The sequence below is a fragment of the Andrographis paniculata genome, unplaced genomic scaffold (genome assembly GCF_009805555.1).
Source record: "Andrographis paniculata isolate CXL003 unplaced genomic scaffold, ASM980555v1 Contig49END, whole genome shotgun sequence".
In the NCBI taxonomy this organism is placed as follows: Eukaryota; Viridiplantae; Streptophyta; class Magnoliopsida; order Lamiales; family Acanthaceae; genus Andrographis; species Andrographis paniculata.
Genome location: NW_026137583.1, coordinates 3,230,896 through 3,245,227, shown reverse-complemented (window position 1 = coordinate 3,245,227; position 14,332 = coordinate 3,230,896). Strand labels below are relative to the sequence as shown.

General features: G+C 28.2%; 1 protein-coding gene across 1 annotated transcript; it reads left to right on the top strand.

Annotated features, from left to right (window-relative positions):
- The first annotated feature begins 4,570 nt into the window (after positions 1-4,570).
- LOC127253122 (uncharacterized) lies at positions 4,571-9,569 on the top strand. Its single transcript, XM_051277559.1, has 7 exons — positions 4,571-5,027; positions 6,391-6,490; positions 6,764-6,826; positions 7,571-7,682; positions 8,095-8,177; positions 8,391-8,452; positions 9,116-9,569. The coding sequence occupies exons 1-7, from the start codon at positions 4,852-4,854 to the stop codon at positions 9,219-9,221; spliced, it is 702 nt and encodes a 233-aa protein (XP_051133516.1). The 5' UTR covers positions 4,571-4,851; the 3' UTR covers positions 9,222-9,569.
- Positions 9,570-14,332: the final 4,763 nt, after the last annotated feature.

The following is a 14,332-nucleotide window of genomic DNA, read 5'->3' as shown; positions in this document are numbered from 1 at the left end:
ACGGATCAATCACCCGGGCAAACAACCCTCGAGGCTTATAGTTGAGTGTACGGTACTCATTCAATCAAGGACTCCTTAAACTAGTGTTTGAGAACCCCATAGTCTCTTAGAAAAAATATACTCCCTTCGTCTATTAAATAAGTATAATTTGTTTTTTGCAAGTAGTTTAATGTATATTAATATTATATTGATATGTAGTAGGAATAATTTAGAAATGACAAAATAATCTTAGTAATTGGTGTGGTATAAAGGTAATAACATTTGTGTAATATATTGTAAGTTGTAAAGGTTTTTGTAATGTTAGGTAGATAATACAGTTATTAAAAAAATAAATGAATACTTTGTTACGAGAGGAACCAAAATGAAAAAATGGATAGTTTGTTACGGGACGGATGAAGTATAAGATAGTTTTGATGTGTTTACTGTTTGTATTTTATGTATAAATTACTTAAATGTGTATTGATATATTTATAATTTATATAAAAAGTTAAGATTTTTTTTGTATTAACATGTAATTACTTTCACTGTGAAAATAATGGACAAAAATGATAAAAAAATATCTCTGCTTGGGACGGAGAGAGTGGCCTGACCTTCTCCCAACCATGGCCCGTGCGGCTCGTTTATGCTCGCATTTTAACTGCCCTAAAAAATTACAACTCAACTCTCTTAAAAGTAAAGGATAATCCGATGGTGATGTGACAAGACAAATCACACTAAACCTGACAACACAAATTATATAAGATGAACTATGTGTGACGGATAAGATCTGAAGTATCAAAAGTTTAAATATATGATCTTATAGTAAAAAATTTACCAAGAAAGCTCAAGATTGAATTTCACATAAAATGAAACTTCCATTCAAAGCAAACTTTTATTAATTTTTTCTGGAAACATGAAAGATTAAAAGATATACCGTTTTTCTTTTTTCTTTTTTTTCAATTAAACTTTTTTATTTTAATATATGTTTGAATGTATATTTTTTGAAAAAAAAATCTATATATATTTTCATACAAAATTAAAATATTTGCATGATTTAAAAATCAAAGCTGAACTGCAAGCAAACAAAGCCAATGTGTATATATATATATATATATATATATTAGGCAAAATAACATAAAATTCATCCGTGCTTTCCGAAATGTGCAGGATTACCACGAGATCAGAAAATTTTATTTCTCCACCCATGTTTTATTAAATGTTCCGCAGATTATCTCAGCCGTTAGGTACTAACAAAGATCGTATTTCACACATTTATACTACGAGTTTCTTTCCAAATTCCTCGATAAAAGTAACTGAAGTTACAAAAATACATTTCTGTATATTATTAGAAGGTGCAAGTCACCCAAAGTCGGGCGATTATCCATTTATGCTATATTGTATATGCTCTTACGTGTGAACCGAACAGTATTTGCTCTGCCTCCGGCGCTAGCTTATATGTCCAAAGTATTGTGAATCGACCATCACCCCCTATATGTTTTTTTATATTTAAAACCCTATAATATTGGTGTATATATTTTTAATGTTTGGAGTGTGAACTATATGTATACAACGTGTCTCTAAGTTTTTAGAATGCGTTGTTGTCTTTTTAATAGTGTGCTTATATGGCTCTATTCATCCAATGTTTTTTAATTGATTAATTTTTTGTGTATGGTATAAAAAATTGTGTTAAAAATATAAATTATATTATTTTAAAGTGAATATTTGAATTTTTTGACTTTTTATAATACATGTTCATATTTTTTTGAATTTATTTTTTGCATGTGGTGTAAGAATTGTGTTAAAAAAAATGTAAAATATTATTTTTTGGGACTCGCATTTCCAAAAATTTGCTCCATAAACAGATAGATTTTAATAATTTATATATAGAATATGATAAAATCATTATATAGAACAATTTTCATACTTAATAAAAGATTTTCATTTTCATTTTCATTGTTTTTTTTTTTTTTTTTTTTGAGTTAGGAGAAAGAAAAGAGCTCAGATGCGTAGTGTTTTTTTCAATGAATTTAGATTGATTTTTCAATTTCAAAAAAATAAAGAAGAAATAAAAAGAATTAAGAATAGAAGTTACAAGAAATGCCATAGAAAACACAAAAAATAGAGAAAAGAATGTCCGTTGTTTGCGGTGTTTTGATTTTAGATAATAAAATTTTGAATTGAAATAAATATTTAATATGATATAAATATGTATTAGTATAATACTTTTAATATAACATTAAATTTTAATATTCTCTCCCTCGGCCTTTAAGGTCATATTTTATATTTAATATTAAAAATATTTTATTTTTTTTTACAAATATCTTTTATTAGTACTACAATTTTGCAATTTTTTCAATTTTATATTCTTGTCCTTATTAATATACTAACAACTTTTGAATTAATTTTCAATTCAATCGATTAGAGCTAATAAGCAAGTACGGTACCCATAAATATTGCATTGTTGCATGTAGAGAAACTGATACAATTTCAAAAGCCTCTGTACATCTTCTTCAACGCAATATATACATATATATATATATAAATATTAATGAAACAATAGATCCTTAATTACAGCATTAATTATTTTATTCATCTGTCATTCAAATTTATACTCATTTTCCTATTTAAGTTGCCTTAGAAAAATATTATATTTTTATACTTATTTTTTTTAGTATAAAAGAAAAAGTAACTACTATTACTCGCTTTTATTAAAACTCGTATATGATCAAATGAGTACACATTTGCATTATGGAGGTAGTATTAATTGGGTGAGGTGTAAGAAAGTTTTGAAACAAGCGACGTCGTACTACACTGCCCACCCCAATCATATTGCCATCATTACATTACATTCACAAAAATATACATACATATATATATATATAGAGAGAGAGAGAAGTGAATGCCTGGGAAAATTCCATTCATTTTAGTTCATGGCTACTTCTATCTCTACCTCAGCTGTATTTCTGCAATATATGTATCTCTCTCTCTATATATATATATAAGATATACGTAAATGCTAGAGCTGACAAAAATTGACCGATACGACAATCCGATACGAAATAATTGGATTTGGATTAAAAATTTCAATCCAATTATGTATATAGGTGGATACGAATCCGACCCGATAATAAACCACTAAGATAAATAACAATTTTGTAACGAAATTTTTTCGTTCTTAAATTCACTTTTTCTGTTACTAATGATATTACGGAATTAGTGATGGAATTACGTTAGCTACGTGAACTTTAGGAACGAAATTCCGTTACAAATATGCTATTTTTTTTTGTAGTGAACGGGTCGGGTTAGGGTTGAGGCTCTCAACTCAAATTCGACATGAAAATCCAATTATAATATATTAATATTGATTAATATATTTATTATTATTACTTAAAATAATTATAATTTAATAATCTGCTCATAAATTAATTTAAACTAATTTTAATTTTAAATAATTTAACCTAATTCATTGTACATATTACGTTCAAATTAATAAAAACTAACATAAAAAGATAACACACAACAAAATATAATTTAATTTGAATAAAAAAATTCGAGTTAATTCTGTATACTAGTCAATACAAGTCAACTCGAATTCAACACGATAATAAATGGATCAACTCAAATTTGATACAATAGTAGATGGGTCTGGTTAAAATTGAATAATTTAACCCGTTTAAAATATTCAACTCGATACGAATTGACTGTCATAGCTCTGTATACCCGACTGAGAATTGAAGAAGCTTTTTATTGATTTTTTTAGGGCAACTACCAAACAAGACAAAAGTAAGCATTGAAATAAATAAAGAACCTCTAAATCTTTAATTCTCCTTTTCTAAAGGTATATATAAAAAATAAAATAAAATTGCCATGGATGCTGCTGTCAATGCGTCAGCCTCCACTTCCCAAACAACCTCGATCTGAATTATTTCCTGTAGTGTTCCACAAATACATATATATATATATATATATATTTCTCTGCATTAATTAATTAATTAATTAATTGTGAGGTTACAGTGATGATTTGGTCAAATTAGCACCCATAAAATATAAAAATAACACAAGTTTTTATTAAAAACAGCACATGTTATTTGTAATCATGCTATGTGATGTTTTTTTATAATTTTATGCGTGTGTTGTACAAAATGTCAGTCATGTGCTGAAATGAACTACTGTATGTGCTGTGTGAGAATTATCGTATCGTATTGTTAGTTCATGCGTTGTATTTGTATTATATGAATATAAACGATGTTGTCACTAGCGTTATCGAGTGTTATTTGCTAGCTATATATATATATATATGTTGTTTGTAATATAAATGATACGCTGTCACTAACATTACACCATATTATTTGCTAATTATTTATGCGTTGTTCGGCACAGCACTAAATTTGAGATTCTAACACTGTAGCCGCCTTCGTATATATTTATATAAATAGAGGCACACCAAAAAAAAGTTGCTTCCATACGCACCTTACCTTACTGCTTTATTATATTTTCTTTTTCCCTCTCTCTACAGATTCCTCCTTAAAATTAAGTTTTTTTTCTTTTTTTCTTTCTTTATTAAAATAATATATATATATATATATATATTATATTTTCCTCCTGCGTTCACTTTCTCTCCACTTTGGTGCCGTTCAATAGCAGCGTGAAGGAATCTTTCGAGTTTAGCTCTCCTTCCAATCCTATAAACCCTCAATTTAAAAAGCCCTCTCTTCTTCCTGTTCTTCTTCATTTTTTGCTTTCCTTTTCCTTTCCCCTTTTATTTAATACTATTTTTCATTCTTTCAAAATTCAATCCAACACTTGAGGTACATAGTTATCCAATTCTTCCCAATCTCGACCTCGAGGTTTTCTGTGCATGTTTGTGTTTCCATGGCTAGCTCCAGTGGCACTTACAGAGAAGGCAGCAATAATCACTCTGCAGCTTCGTCCTACAATGGCAGCTCTGTGCATGGTGAGTGGGGCGTCCCCACCTTCCAGCACCAGCAGACCATCTCCATGGATTGGACCCCTGAGGAACAGACTCTTCTCGAGGAGGGTTTATCCAAGTAATTCAATCTCAACTCAATTTTATTTCGACTTTTTTTCTTCTTCTTGTTTTGATTGTTCATTGATTTTAAATTTTTAAGTTTTTTTTTTGTTCTGGAAAAGATCCTCCCTCTCTAACAGATTGATTTTTTGTTGTTCTGATTAGAAACTCTGATTGATTATGCATGTGTGTTAATTTGATTTTGGCTTTCTCAAAAGTTAGGAGATTTTAATTAATTACTTGGTTTAGTTCGGTTAAAATTTCATTTCTGGTTCTTGATCCTAAATTAAATAGAGGATCAGATATACATAAACATATATGTATATATATATATATATATAGATATTGAGTAAAGTTTCTTTCTAATTTGCTTTTGTGCCTTCTTCTGCAATTCTTTCTTTGCAACCAATTTCATTTTTTATTTTTCTTCCAGATGGAGTCTGCTTTACATCTTAAAAAGTCATCTTAGATATATACATATACATACATGCATATATAAATATGTATATAATTCGTCTTCTTGGATATAATCCTCCACTCGGACATGATTCTAAACCTTAAAGAACATGAAATTTTCTATTCATGTAGGTTTCCCTAATCTCCATAAATGGTGGATCTAGCTCAGATGTTTTTTCCTTTTTTGTTTTTTGGCATTGGTTTTGACTTTTGGTGGGGTTGCAAGTTGGGGGATACATACATACATATATATATATATATGTGTGTGTGTGTGTGTGATTTCTAATTTATTGTAGGAAATGTATTTAATTGCACCGCTGTCGTGATTATTTTTTTCTTATGCATTGATTGAGAAGCATATGCTGATCATGTGCTTACAAGGAACAAACTTAGGACATGTCAACTGCCAGTTGCTTTTAGGCTGTGAGCATCCATCTTTACTAGGTAGATTGTCGGGTTTTTCAAGAACTCGCCATATGGCTTGGCACAGATTTGTCCTTAAGCTGTTGGTAGGTAAAACAAAAATACACCCGAACAAGTAGCGACTGTAGATTCCCACATTATTAAAAAAAAAAAAAAAAAAATACGGCCGAAGAAGCATGTGATTGTAATTTGGACATATAGTATTGGATAACATGTGTCCAAATCTTTTGTAAACCTTAGTTTCGAATTGTTTGTAATAATAGTTCGCTCGCCGGAAGTTGTCTCTGTTTCTAATCTAAACTTAATGCTGGTTTGAGTCTACACCATTTTATGGCGACATTCGAATCTCTAGGGAGAGAAGAAATTGGATGTATATGAAACTTTTGTTTTACTTTTTAGACCATTTGGTTTTTTTAATTTTTCATTATTGGAATTTTTGTTTTTGAATTTCTCTGTTTTGAGGAATGGCTGGATGAATTTTGTGTTCCTATTGATGCCTGCAGATTTGCTACTGAGTCGAACATTATCCGGTATGCGAAGATTGCTGTGCAGTTAAAAAATAAGACTGTGCGAGATGTGGCGTTACGCTGCAGATGGATGACAGTAAGTTTTACTCCAACAACTCGACTAAAGTTTTTAAAGTTTTCTAAAGGATTTATTTGAGCATCATTAGGACATGGAAATGTAATTCTCCGACAAGATTTGAGCTTCACATCTTTGTCACTTAATGAGATGAATTGATTTAGCAATCGACATTTGTCTCTAGAAGTTTAAATAAGGTTCTAAAGAATGTTATGTGTGATAGATATTGATCGATTGGTTCTAAACAATATGAATTTTTGTGTATAATCCCGAGTGATTTATTGATCTTTGCAGAAGAAAGAAATTAGCAAGCGAAGAAAAGACGATTCCAATGCAAGAAAGATCAAAGACAGAAAGGTAAGCATATTCTCTTCTAGATTTTTATTAATACTTCGAAAAGAGATAGTTTCATAGCAACAACATTTGGCCTAATTTCATTGCATAGCATCAAAAAAATTCTTACAACATATAAACTAGAATATAGCAATGTACATAAAAAATTATTATAGTTTCTTCGTCTAATTAAATTACGGTTCTCATCAAGTCATCGGCATTCGGTTCCTAGAGTGCATTGTAATAGATGCCCCAATTTTTGTCCATATTCACCAAGTATAAGACCAAAAAATGATGGAGAAACGATGATATATTGCATCCTCGAGTGTAATAAGCTACTCCCTCCGTCCGAGATCTTTATGTAGCATAACAAATAATCGTATTTTAATGTAAAAGTGGGGTAGTTAAAAAATAAAATGGAAGTATTATGGAAAGTAAAGTTAATAAAAAAAAATAGTAGGGTAAGTAGAAAAAATAGTGACAAATTGATTATTAAGTGTTAAACGAGGGGTAATAAAATTTTAGGTAGATGAAATTGTATAAGTTTAGCTGACAATAAAAAAAGAATCGGAAAGATGACATAATTATCCCGGACAGAGGAATATTTGTTTTTGTAGATGAAAACTTTTGAACACCAACTTAGATTTGAGACAACATATTCTCTTTTAATCTCTTACAAGGTTTGAGATTCCATTTTCCTCAAACATTGAGAAGAGGTTGTAATTGTGTCTTTATAAGCTCAATGAATGTTGCTGTTTGTTCTCTCAGGAAAAGGTCATCGATTCTTCACCGAGACTTTCTCGGTTAGGCATCCAATCTGGTTTGTCACAATTTCCAGGATTCAAATCTAATTGCAATGACGACGTCGTATCATATAATGGTTTGTTTATGTTTTCTTCATGACTTGTTTCGAAGTTTTTTGTCTTCGCTATTCGTAATTTAAAGTCCTTCCATTCGATGATTGCATGAATACAAATTTCATTTATTGATTGAATTAATCAAAGCTTTTCCCTTGATAAATTATCTAGCTTTGTATGTTGCTTTCCATTTGTTTGTAAGCTTTTTATTTCACTGTTGAACGATGTCTGCTAATGTTCGCCTATTCGCCGGTCATGGATTAGATGAAATAAATAAAAAGATAATTTTTGTGCAAGAATGAAGTCTTATTGGAACTTGACATCTACATCAATTATTTATCTAAATTCATTCTTTTTTTTGGCCATATTCAAGTGTTTTCGATTCTTCTTTGGATCCAAAAATGGTCTAACACATTGTTGATCTGTTTTGTGCAGTCATTACTGGAAACACTCGGCAGCTTCTTCAGCAAAATGCTTGGGTTTTTAAACAGATATCTTCGAATCTTGCGACGCATCAGGTTAATTATTTATTTTTTACACGCTTTCTTTACCCTTCAAACATTTTTGTTGTTTCCATATGTTTATGGCAACTTTACTAGCTCTCTAGCAATGCTTATTGCGCGGCAAAAGAGCATCTAAACAACAACATGAAGTTTTGGAAATTAAGCATAGCCTTGATAGACTAAGAATTAAAATGAATCGGAAATAACCACTCTCTCATCCTTTTGCAGATACACGAAAACATCAACCTTCTAAGCCAAGCTCGAGACAACATCTTCAAGATATTAACAAAGTATGTCCCATATCTTTGTCACACTTTCATTTAATTATTCGATCTTTATAAGTAGAACTTGAGATACATAGTGCAATACATTCTTCATCGCATATACTCCCCCCGTCTCATATAATTTGTCCCTATTTTCTATTTTCATTTATCTCACATAATTTGTCATTTCTTTTTTTTTTTAAATATAATTATACACTTTAATCACATTTGAAATTATATATTTTTTAATGTTAATTAAATTATTTAGTTATGTTAATCTTAATCTAAAATTATTTTTACTATATAATAATTATTTTTACTCGTACAATTCTTAATTACTTACTAATTATATTTTACCTAAATTCTCGTATCTACGGTAATGCGTCCATGTTATATGGGACGAAGGGTGTATAACAATGCACATCATCTACCTAGTCTCGTGTTACATTAAGTACTTTCACGCTTAAAACTATAAAACCGTATGAAGTAAAATGCAATATTTTGTAAGATGATAGTAGTTAACCCTTCGGTGCAAAGGGCCATAGTCACATTTTAGTCGGAAAATAGATAAAAAGACCGGTATGCGTTACAATGGCAATAGAATCGAGCTTCAAACTTATGTTCTTTAATTTTTTACGGATATGTTTACGAATTATATAATTTTTTCACCATATGTCGCTCGATGTTCAGCATGAACGAGATGGGGCCAGCCATGAAGAAAATGCCGCCGCTTCCTAAACTGAACGAAGATCTCGCCAACTCCATTCTTCCTCCCTCGGCATTCCCAATCCAATGATATAATGGCGCCTCTCTCGACAACTCACAGTTATTCAGAAATTGCCGGTGTCTGTTGGCGACAACGGGAAAAGTTGTAGTAAGTAGGCTTCAAGCAAATCCTTAGCAATGTTGTTGTTTCGGAATCAACAAAATATTAAAAGAAGGGTGAGTGAGGAGGGAGTAGATGGTTGCTGCAGCTATCTTCTTCGATATTTTGAGTAATGGTAATTTGTAACATGATGAGATGTGTAGATCTCAATCTGCTTAGTGAATCCATGGTAGAGTAAGCAAACATGAGATGGTCTTTGATATGATGTAAAGAATTTAAATCCTCCAAAAAAAAAAAAAAAAAAAAAGAAGAATGAAATCTTTTTTATTCTAGCCAGTTTGCAGACTATTAGATTTGTTCGAAATTACTTTTAAAAGAATAAAATAAAATAGGGTATGTTTCTTTGGCTTTTCGAAGTCATTCTTCTGGGTCAGCACATAAATATACTTTGACCATAGATTACTAGCGTGTATTGTCTATTATATTTTATATGCTATTTAAAATGCATTTTACATATATGTATGTTTTGGAGCTTTAGAGACAAGGGGCGATGACCTCACGCTCATAAGTCCAATCCTACACTACGAAGCCATCTCTTGCGAAATCACAATTCATCACTTGTATGGATAGCACATGGTGTACTAACAGACCCATACTATATTATTACAAACAATACATTATATGTATATTAATATAATACAAATGCAATATATGATACATGATATAGATTCACACAATATATATAACAATTAATTTTATCACATAATATACTTCTATACAACACACATTATAAGTATAAATAACAACGGATGTTTTTATTCCACACAGTACACACAACATGTGCTATTTAAAACAAAGATATGTGCTATGTATCTTTTATCGGTGCTGATTAAAAAAATAGTATTAAAAAAAAAAGAAGAAGAAGAAAAAGTCCTTGTTATACTATTTTAAATCAAAAATAAATATTTTATATAATATTTTGGGTCTGCAAACTACGCAAAGTCGGGCGTATCAGAATCGGACTGGTTCCACAGGTCAACACAAGTTCTTTCATGGCGCTTTTGTCCTTACTCACGCTCACCTTGAGAGACTTCATCCACATAAGAGAGTTGGCTAAACAACGACCTAACTTCGAGGTATCACATCCCCACTTTAGAAAAGGATTGTCAAATGCTAAGCCCTTTCAGCACGCTTCTGTTCTCGTTCACACATAGCTGGGAAACTTCCCATGAGTCACCCATCCTCACATCATCCTCACATCAGTAGGACTCTCTTTCAATCTATTTAAATTCTAATCAACTCGAATGACTTAATATCAGCACATCCACGTACAGGAGTTGGCCAAGTAATTAACCAACTCGGAGGGTATCACAATATGTTATACATATAACCAACATATATTTACATATAATACAATATATGCTGAGTTATAATATAACATATGCTTAATTATAATATAATATATGTTTTATTATAAATATATTGAGATATATATAAATATATATATATTGATTACTCGTATATTATATGTTGATCGGGTCAAATTAGTATCACGTTGACTTACCCGGATTCGAAAATTGATCTGTGCCCAATATTTTGTATACAAAAGCATTGTTAATACATTGTTGCCAAAAGTAATTTAAAATATGGAGGCAGTTACCTGCTGATGCATAATGCATCAATAGGGTACTGATTTGTTGTGGACCGTCCGATCATAGTCAATCTAGATTGTAGGGTTCACTATTAGAAAATTTGCTCTTAGTCTCGGAAAATAGCCTCGGATTTTATACTAAATTTGACGTTTTTTTAATTGGTCTTGGAATTTGCTTTCGATTGGTATTCGAGGCTAAAAATTTGTGATTGTTTTTAAAAAGTCTAAAAAACTTTGAAACTATTTTAAATAGTCTCGAAATTTCCGAAGCTATTTTGAATAGCTTTGAAATTTTCACTTCAAAAATTTCAAGACTATTCAAAATAGTTTTGGAAGTTCTGAAGCAATATTTAGATTTTGAAATTTTTTATTAATTTGTAAGTTTTTATATTTTATTTTATATTTTATTTTATTTAATATTTTATTTTATTATTTTATTTTTTGTTTTATTTATTTTTGTTTCTATTTTATTTTTTATATTTTTAAATTTTTATTTTTAAAAAGAAAATAAAAAATAAAAATTATCCACGTGTTTGCTAGGTGACACTAACCTAGTAGACACATGTCCTCCGGAATGCCGTATGTATCACGCAGACATTTCCGCCGCCGGAGAACTAAATGTGCAAAAATTTTGTCACTTGCGAAACTATACTATTTTAAGACAGCCTCAATTACGAGACTAAAATGATAAATGAGTATAATTTACTTAATAATATTTTATGTTAAATATTAATTTTTGTAAGAGAATAAAATATATATTGTGAATCATATAAAAAAAAATATGTTAGACAAACCTTATTTAAATAATAAAATCTCAAAATTACATTGTATAAAAAAAATTATTTATTTTTTCTTAAATTTAAAAATCTAAATTATTGTAATAATTTACCTTGAATTCGTTCCGAAAACTTATAAATTATGATTTTAATAAAATAATTTTCTCACTATTTAGCCCAACCAAACAAACCAATATTTATTATTAAAAAGAACTATAAGGTTTTTCTTATGTAATGTGGTTCACACCATTCTTATAGTAATATATATATATATTATTACATCGAAACACTTGATGCATTTGTTAGTAATAAGATATTTATGATAATGAAGTTTTAGTAAGTTAATAATAATATTTATAATATTATTATTATTTTTTTATGGTATTATTGATATTTATAAAATAAAAGTTAATATATATAATTTATAAAATTTAAAATATGTGATTAAATATTATAAACATTATATTTCAATAAATTACGTACAATATTGATATTATATGTCAAATTTTATATAATACAATTTATTTATTTATTTAGTTATTTATTCATGATTAATATAAATCAATTTTATAAAATATAGAAAATTTTAAATGTAAATAAAAATGTGTTTATTAAAAAGAGATAGACATGGAGTGATTTTGAGTAATATATATAAAAGATTATAAATTTAATTAAATTAATTTATATTTATTAAATATATATAAGATGAATAAATTTATTGAAAATAAAAATATGATTGTTATGTTACGGCCTAAAATAAAAAATAGCCTCAATTTTATAGACAGAGGAGGTATAAGATATCTTGCAATTTAAATTATAAAAATAAATAAATAATTTCTAAACACCATAGTATATATACCATTATATTTTTCTTCAAATAAAATTACTATTTTTAAAATAAAAAATAAAAAATATCAATATATCATAATTATAAATATGCAAAAATATACTTTTTAAATAAAATAATAAATGTATATATCTTCCAAATTAAACTTAAAAGTTTAAAAAGTAAAGAAATCTAAAATTGTTATATATATATATATACATAAGAAACTATAAAAAATAGATAAATAATTATCAAAATATCATAAGTATTTATATTTATGTACATATACCTTCCAAATAAAATTATAAATATATATATATATATTCCAAAATAAAACTATTAAAAAAATCAAGAAAACAAGAAAATCATAATATACTATAATTATATATACACACAAATATATTTATCTTTCAAATATAACTAAAAAAAATAAAGATATTAAAAAAATCTTAAAATACCATAAATATATACTATAGACAAACAAATAAATATTTATAATAAATAAAACTAAATGAAAATTTCTCAAAATGAAGAGAATATTGGTAAGATAAGCGACCGTATTGGTTATTGTAAGTGGATGATTTTTTATGTTAAATATAAAAAATCATGGTAATATAAATAATAATATTTTATTTTTTTAATTTATTTTAGACAAATATATATATATATATATAGTATTAATATGTCAAATCAAGAAGTTTATAAATAGGAGGTGAATTTGAGTGTTTAAATAGATGCAGAAGGGGAGTGATTAAGACACTAAACTGAAAACAAAAATGGGTTGGATTACTAATTCATGGGATGAATTGTGGTTTAGGGGTTTCTTTTTATTTATTTATTTTTTTAATTTAAAAAAAAAAAAAAAAAAAAAAAAAAAAAAAAAAAAACTGTTGTAGGGGGGTTAAATATAAATTATTTACATAATCCAAGAGAAGAACAAAATTTCTCTACCATTTAAAATAAAATACCTTAAACTTTTCAGGGAAAAAGAAAAGAAAAAATAAAATGAATAAAAGGAAACATGCAGCTCGACGATGATGAAATGAGGGAAGATAATTCCCTTATTTTGCAGAATTTCAGTAATCAACAGATGCCTGCTTCAATTCATACACACTTTTTGATCAGGTAATCATCTCTGTAGGTATATATATATATATATATATATATCATAATCGTAATTACAACATTTAGGATCATGTATTTTTTTAATTCTTCTGTTTTTAATTTGTTTTCGATAATTCTTAATCAGAATCAATTTTCTGCAATTGTTGCGAAAACACGAAGTTATATTTATCAACACAAAAATGAATGGGTTGTTATGATATCTTATGCAATTGGGAAAGAATATTTGATTTTTATTTTGTACGAGGTATTTATGTAATAAGATTTGGGATTACAAATTTTCGTCGATATTTTGAGCATAATAAATATTCGATTTGATCGTATTGTCCCATCATGCATATATGAACAAAAACTAAAGAATGGACGTTCAATTTGTATCAAAGTGTATATAATTCATGATTTATATTTATCTTTTGAGGCCTGCAGAATCACAAGCTAACTATGCGACGTGGTATGGTTTGTTTCGATTGTTTCAGACCGGTCGAAAGCAAACTGGTGAGTGATAAATATATATATATATATATATATATAGATCAGGTTGAATTTACCTTTCTTGAAATGTCAAGAATTAAAGTTGAGTTATTAAATCAATGGATGTTGCAATCTTACATTATTGATGTAATAATTAGGAAACAATGCTTAGAAATGCTCTACAAATCCGATCGATCAATTTTATTCGTATCAATAGTTGGTTATAAGCAAACTA

Coding starts and splice junctions, on each gene's coding strand:
- LOC127253122 (XM_051277559.1), top strand. CDS start 4,852: ATGGCTAGCTCCAGTGGCACTTACAGAGAAGGCAGCAATAATCACTCT. Junction 6,491..6,763: donor TACGCTGCAGATGGATGACA/GTAAGTTTTACT, acceptor TGATCTTTGCAG/AAGAAAGAAATTAGCAAGCG. Junction 7,683..8,094: donor CGACGTCGTATCATATAATG/GTTTGTTTATGT, acceptor TGTTTTGTGCAG/TCATTACTGGAAACACTCGG.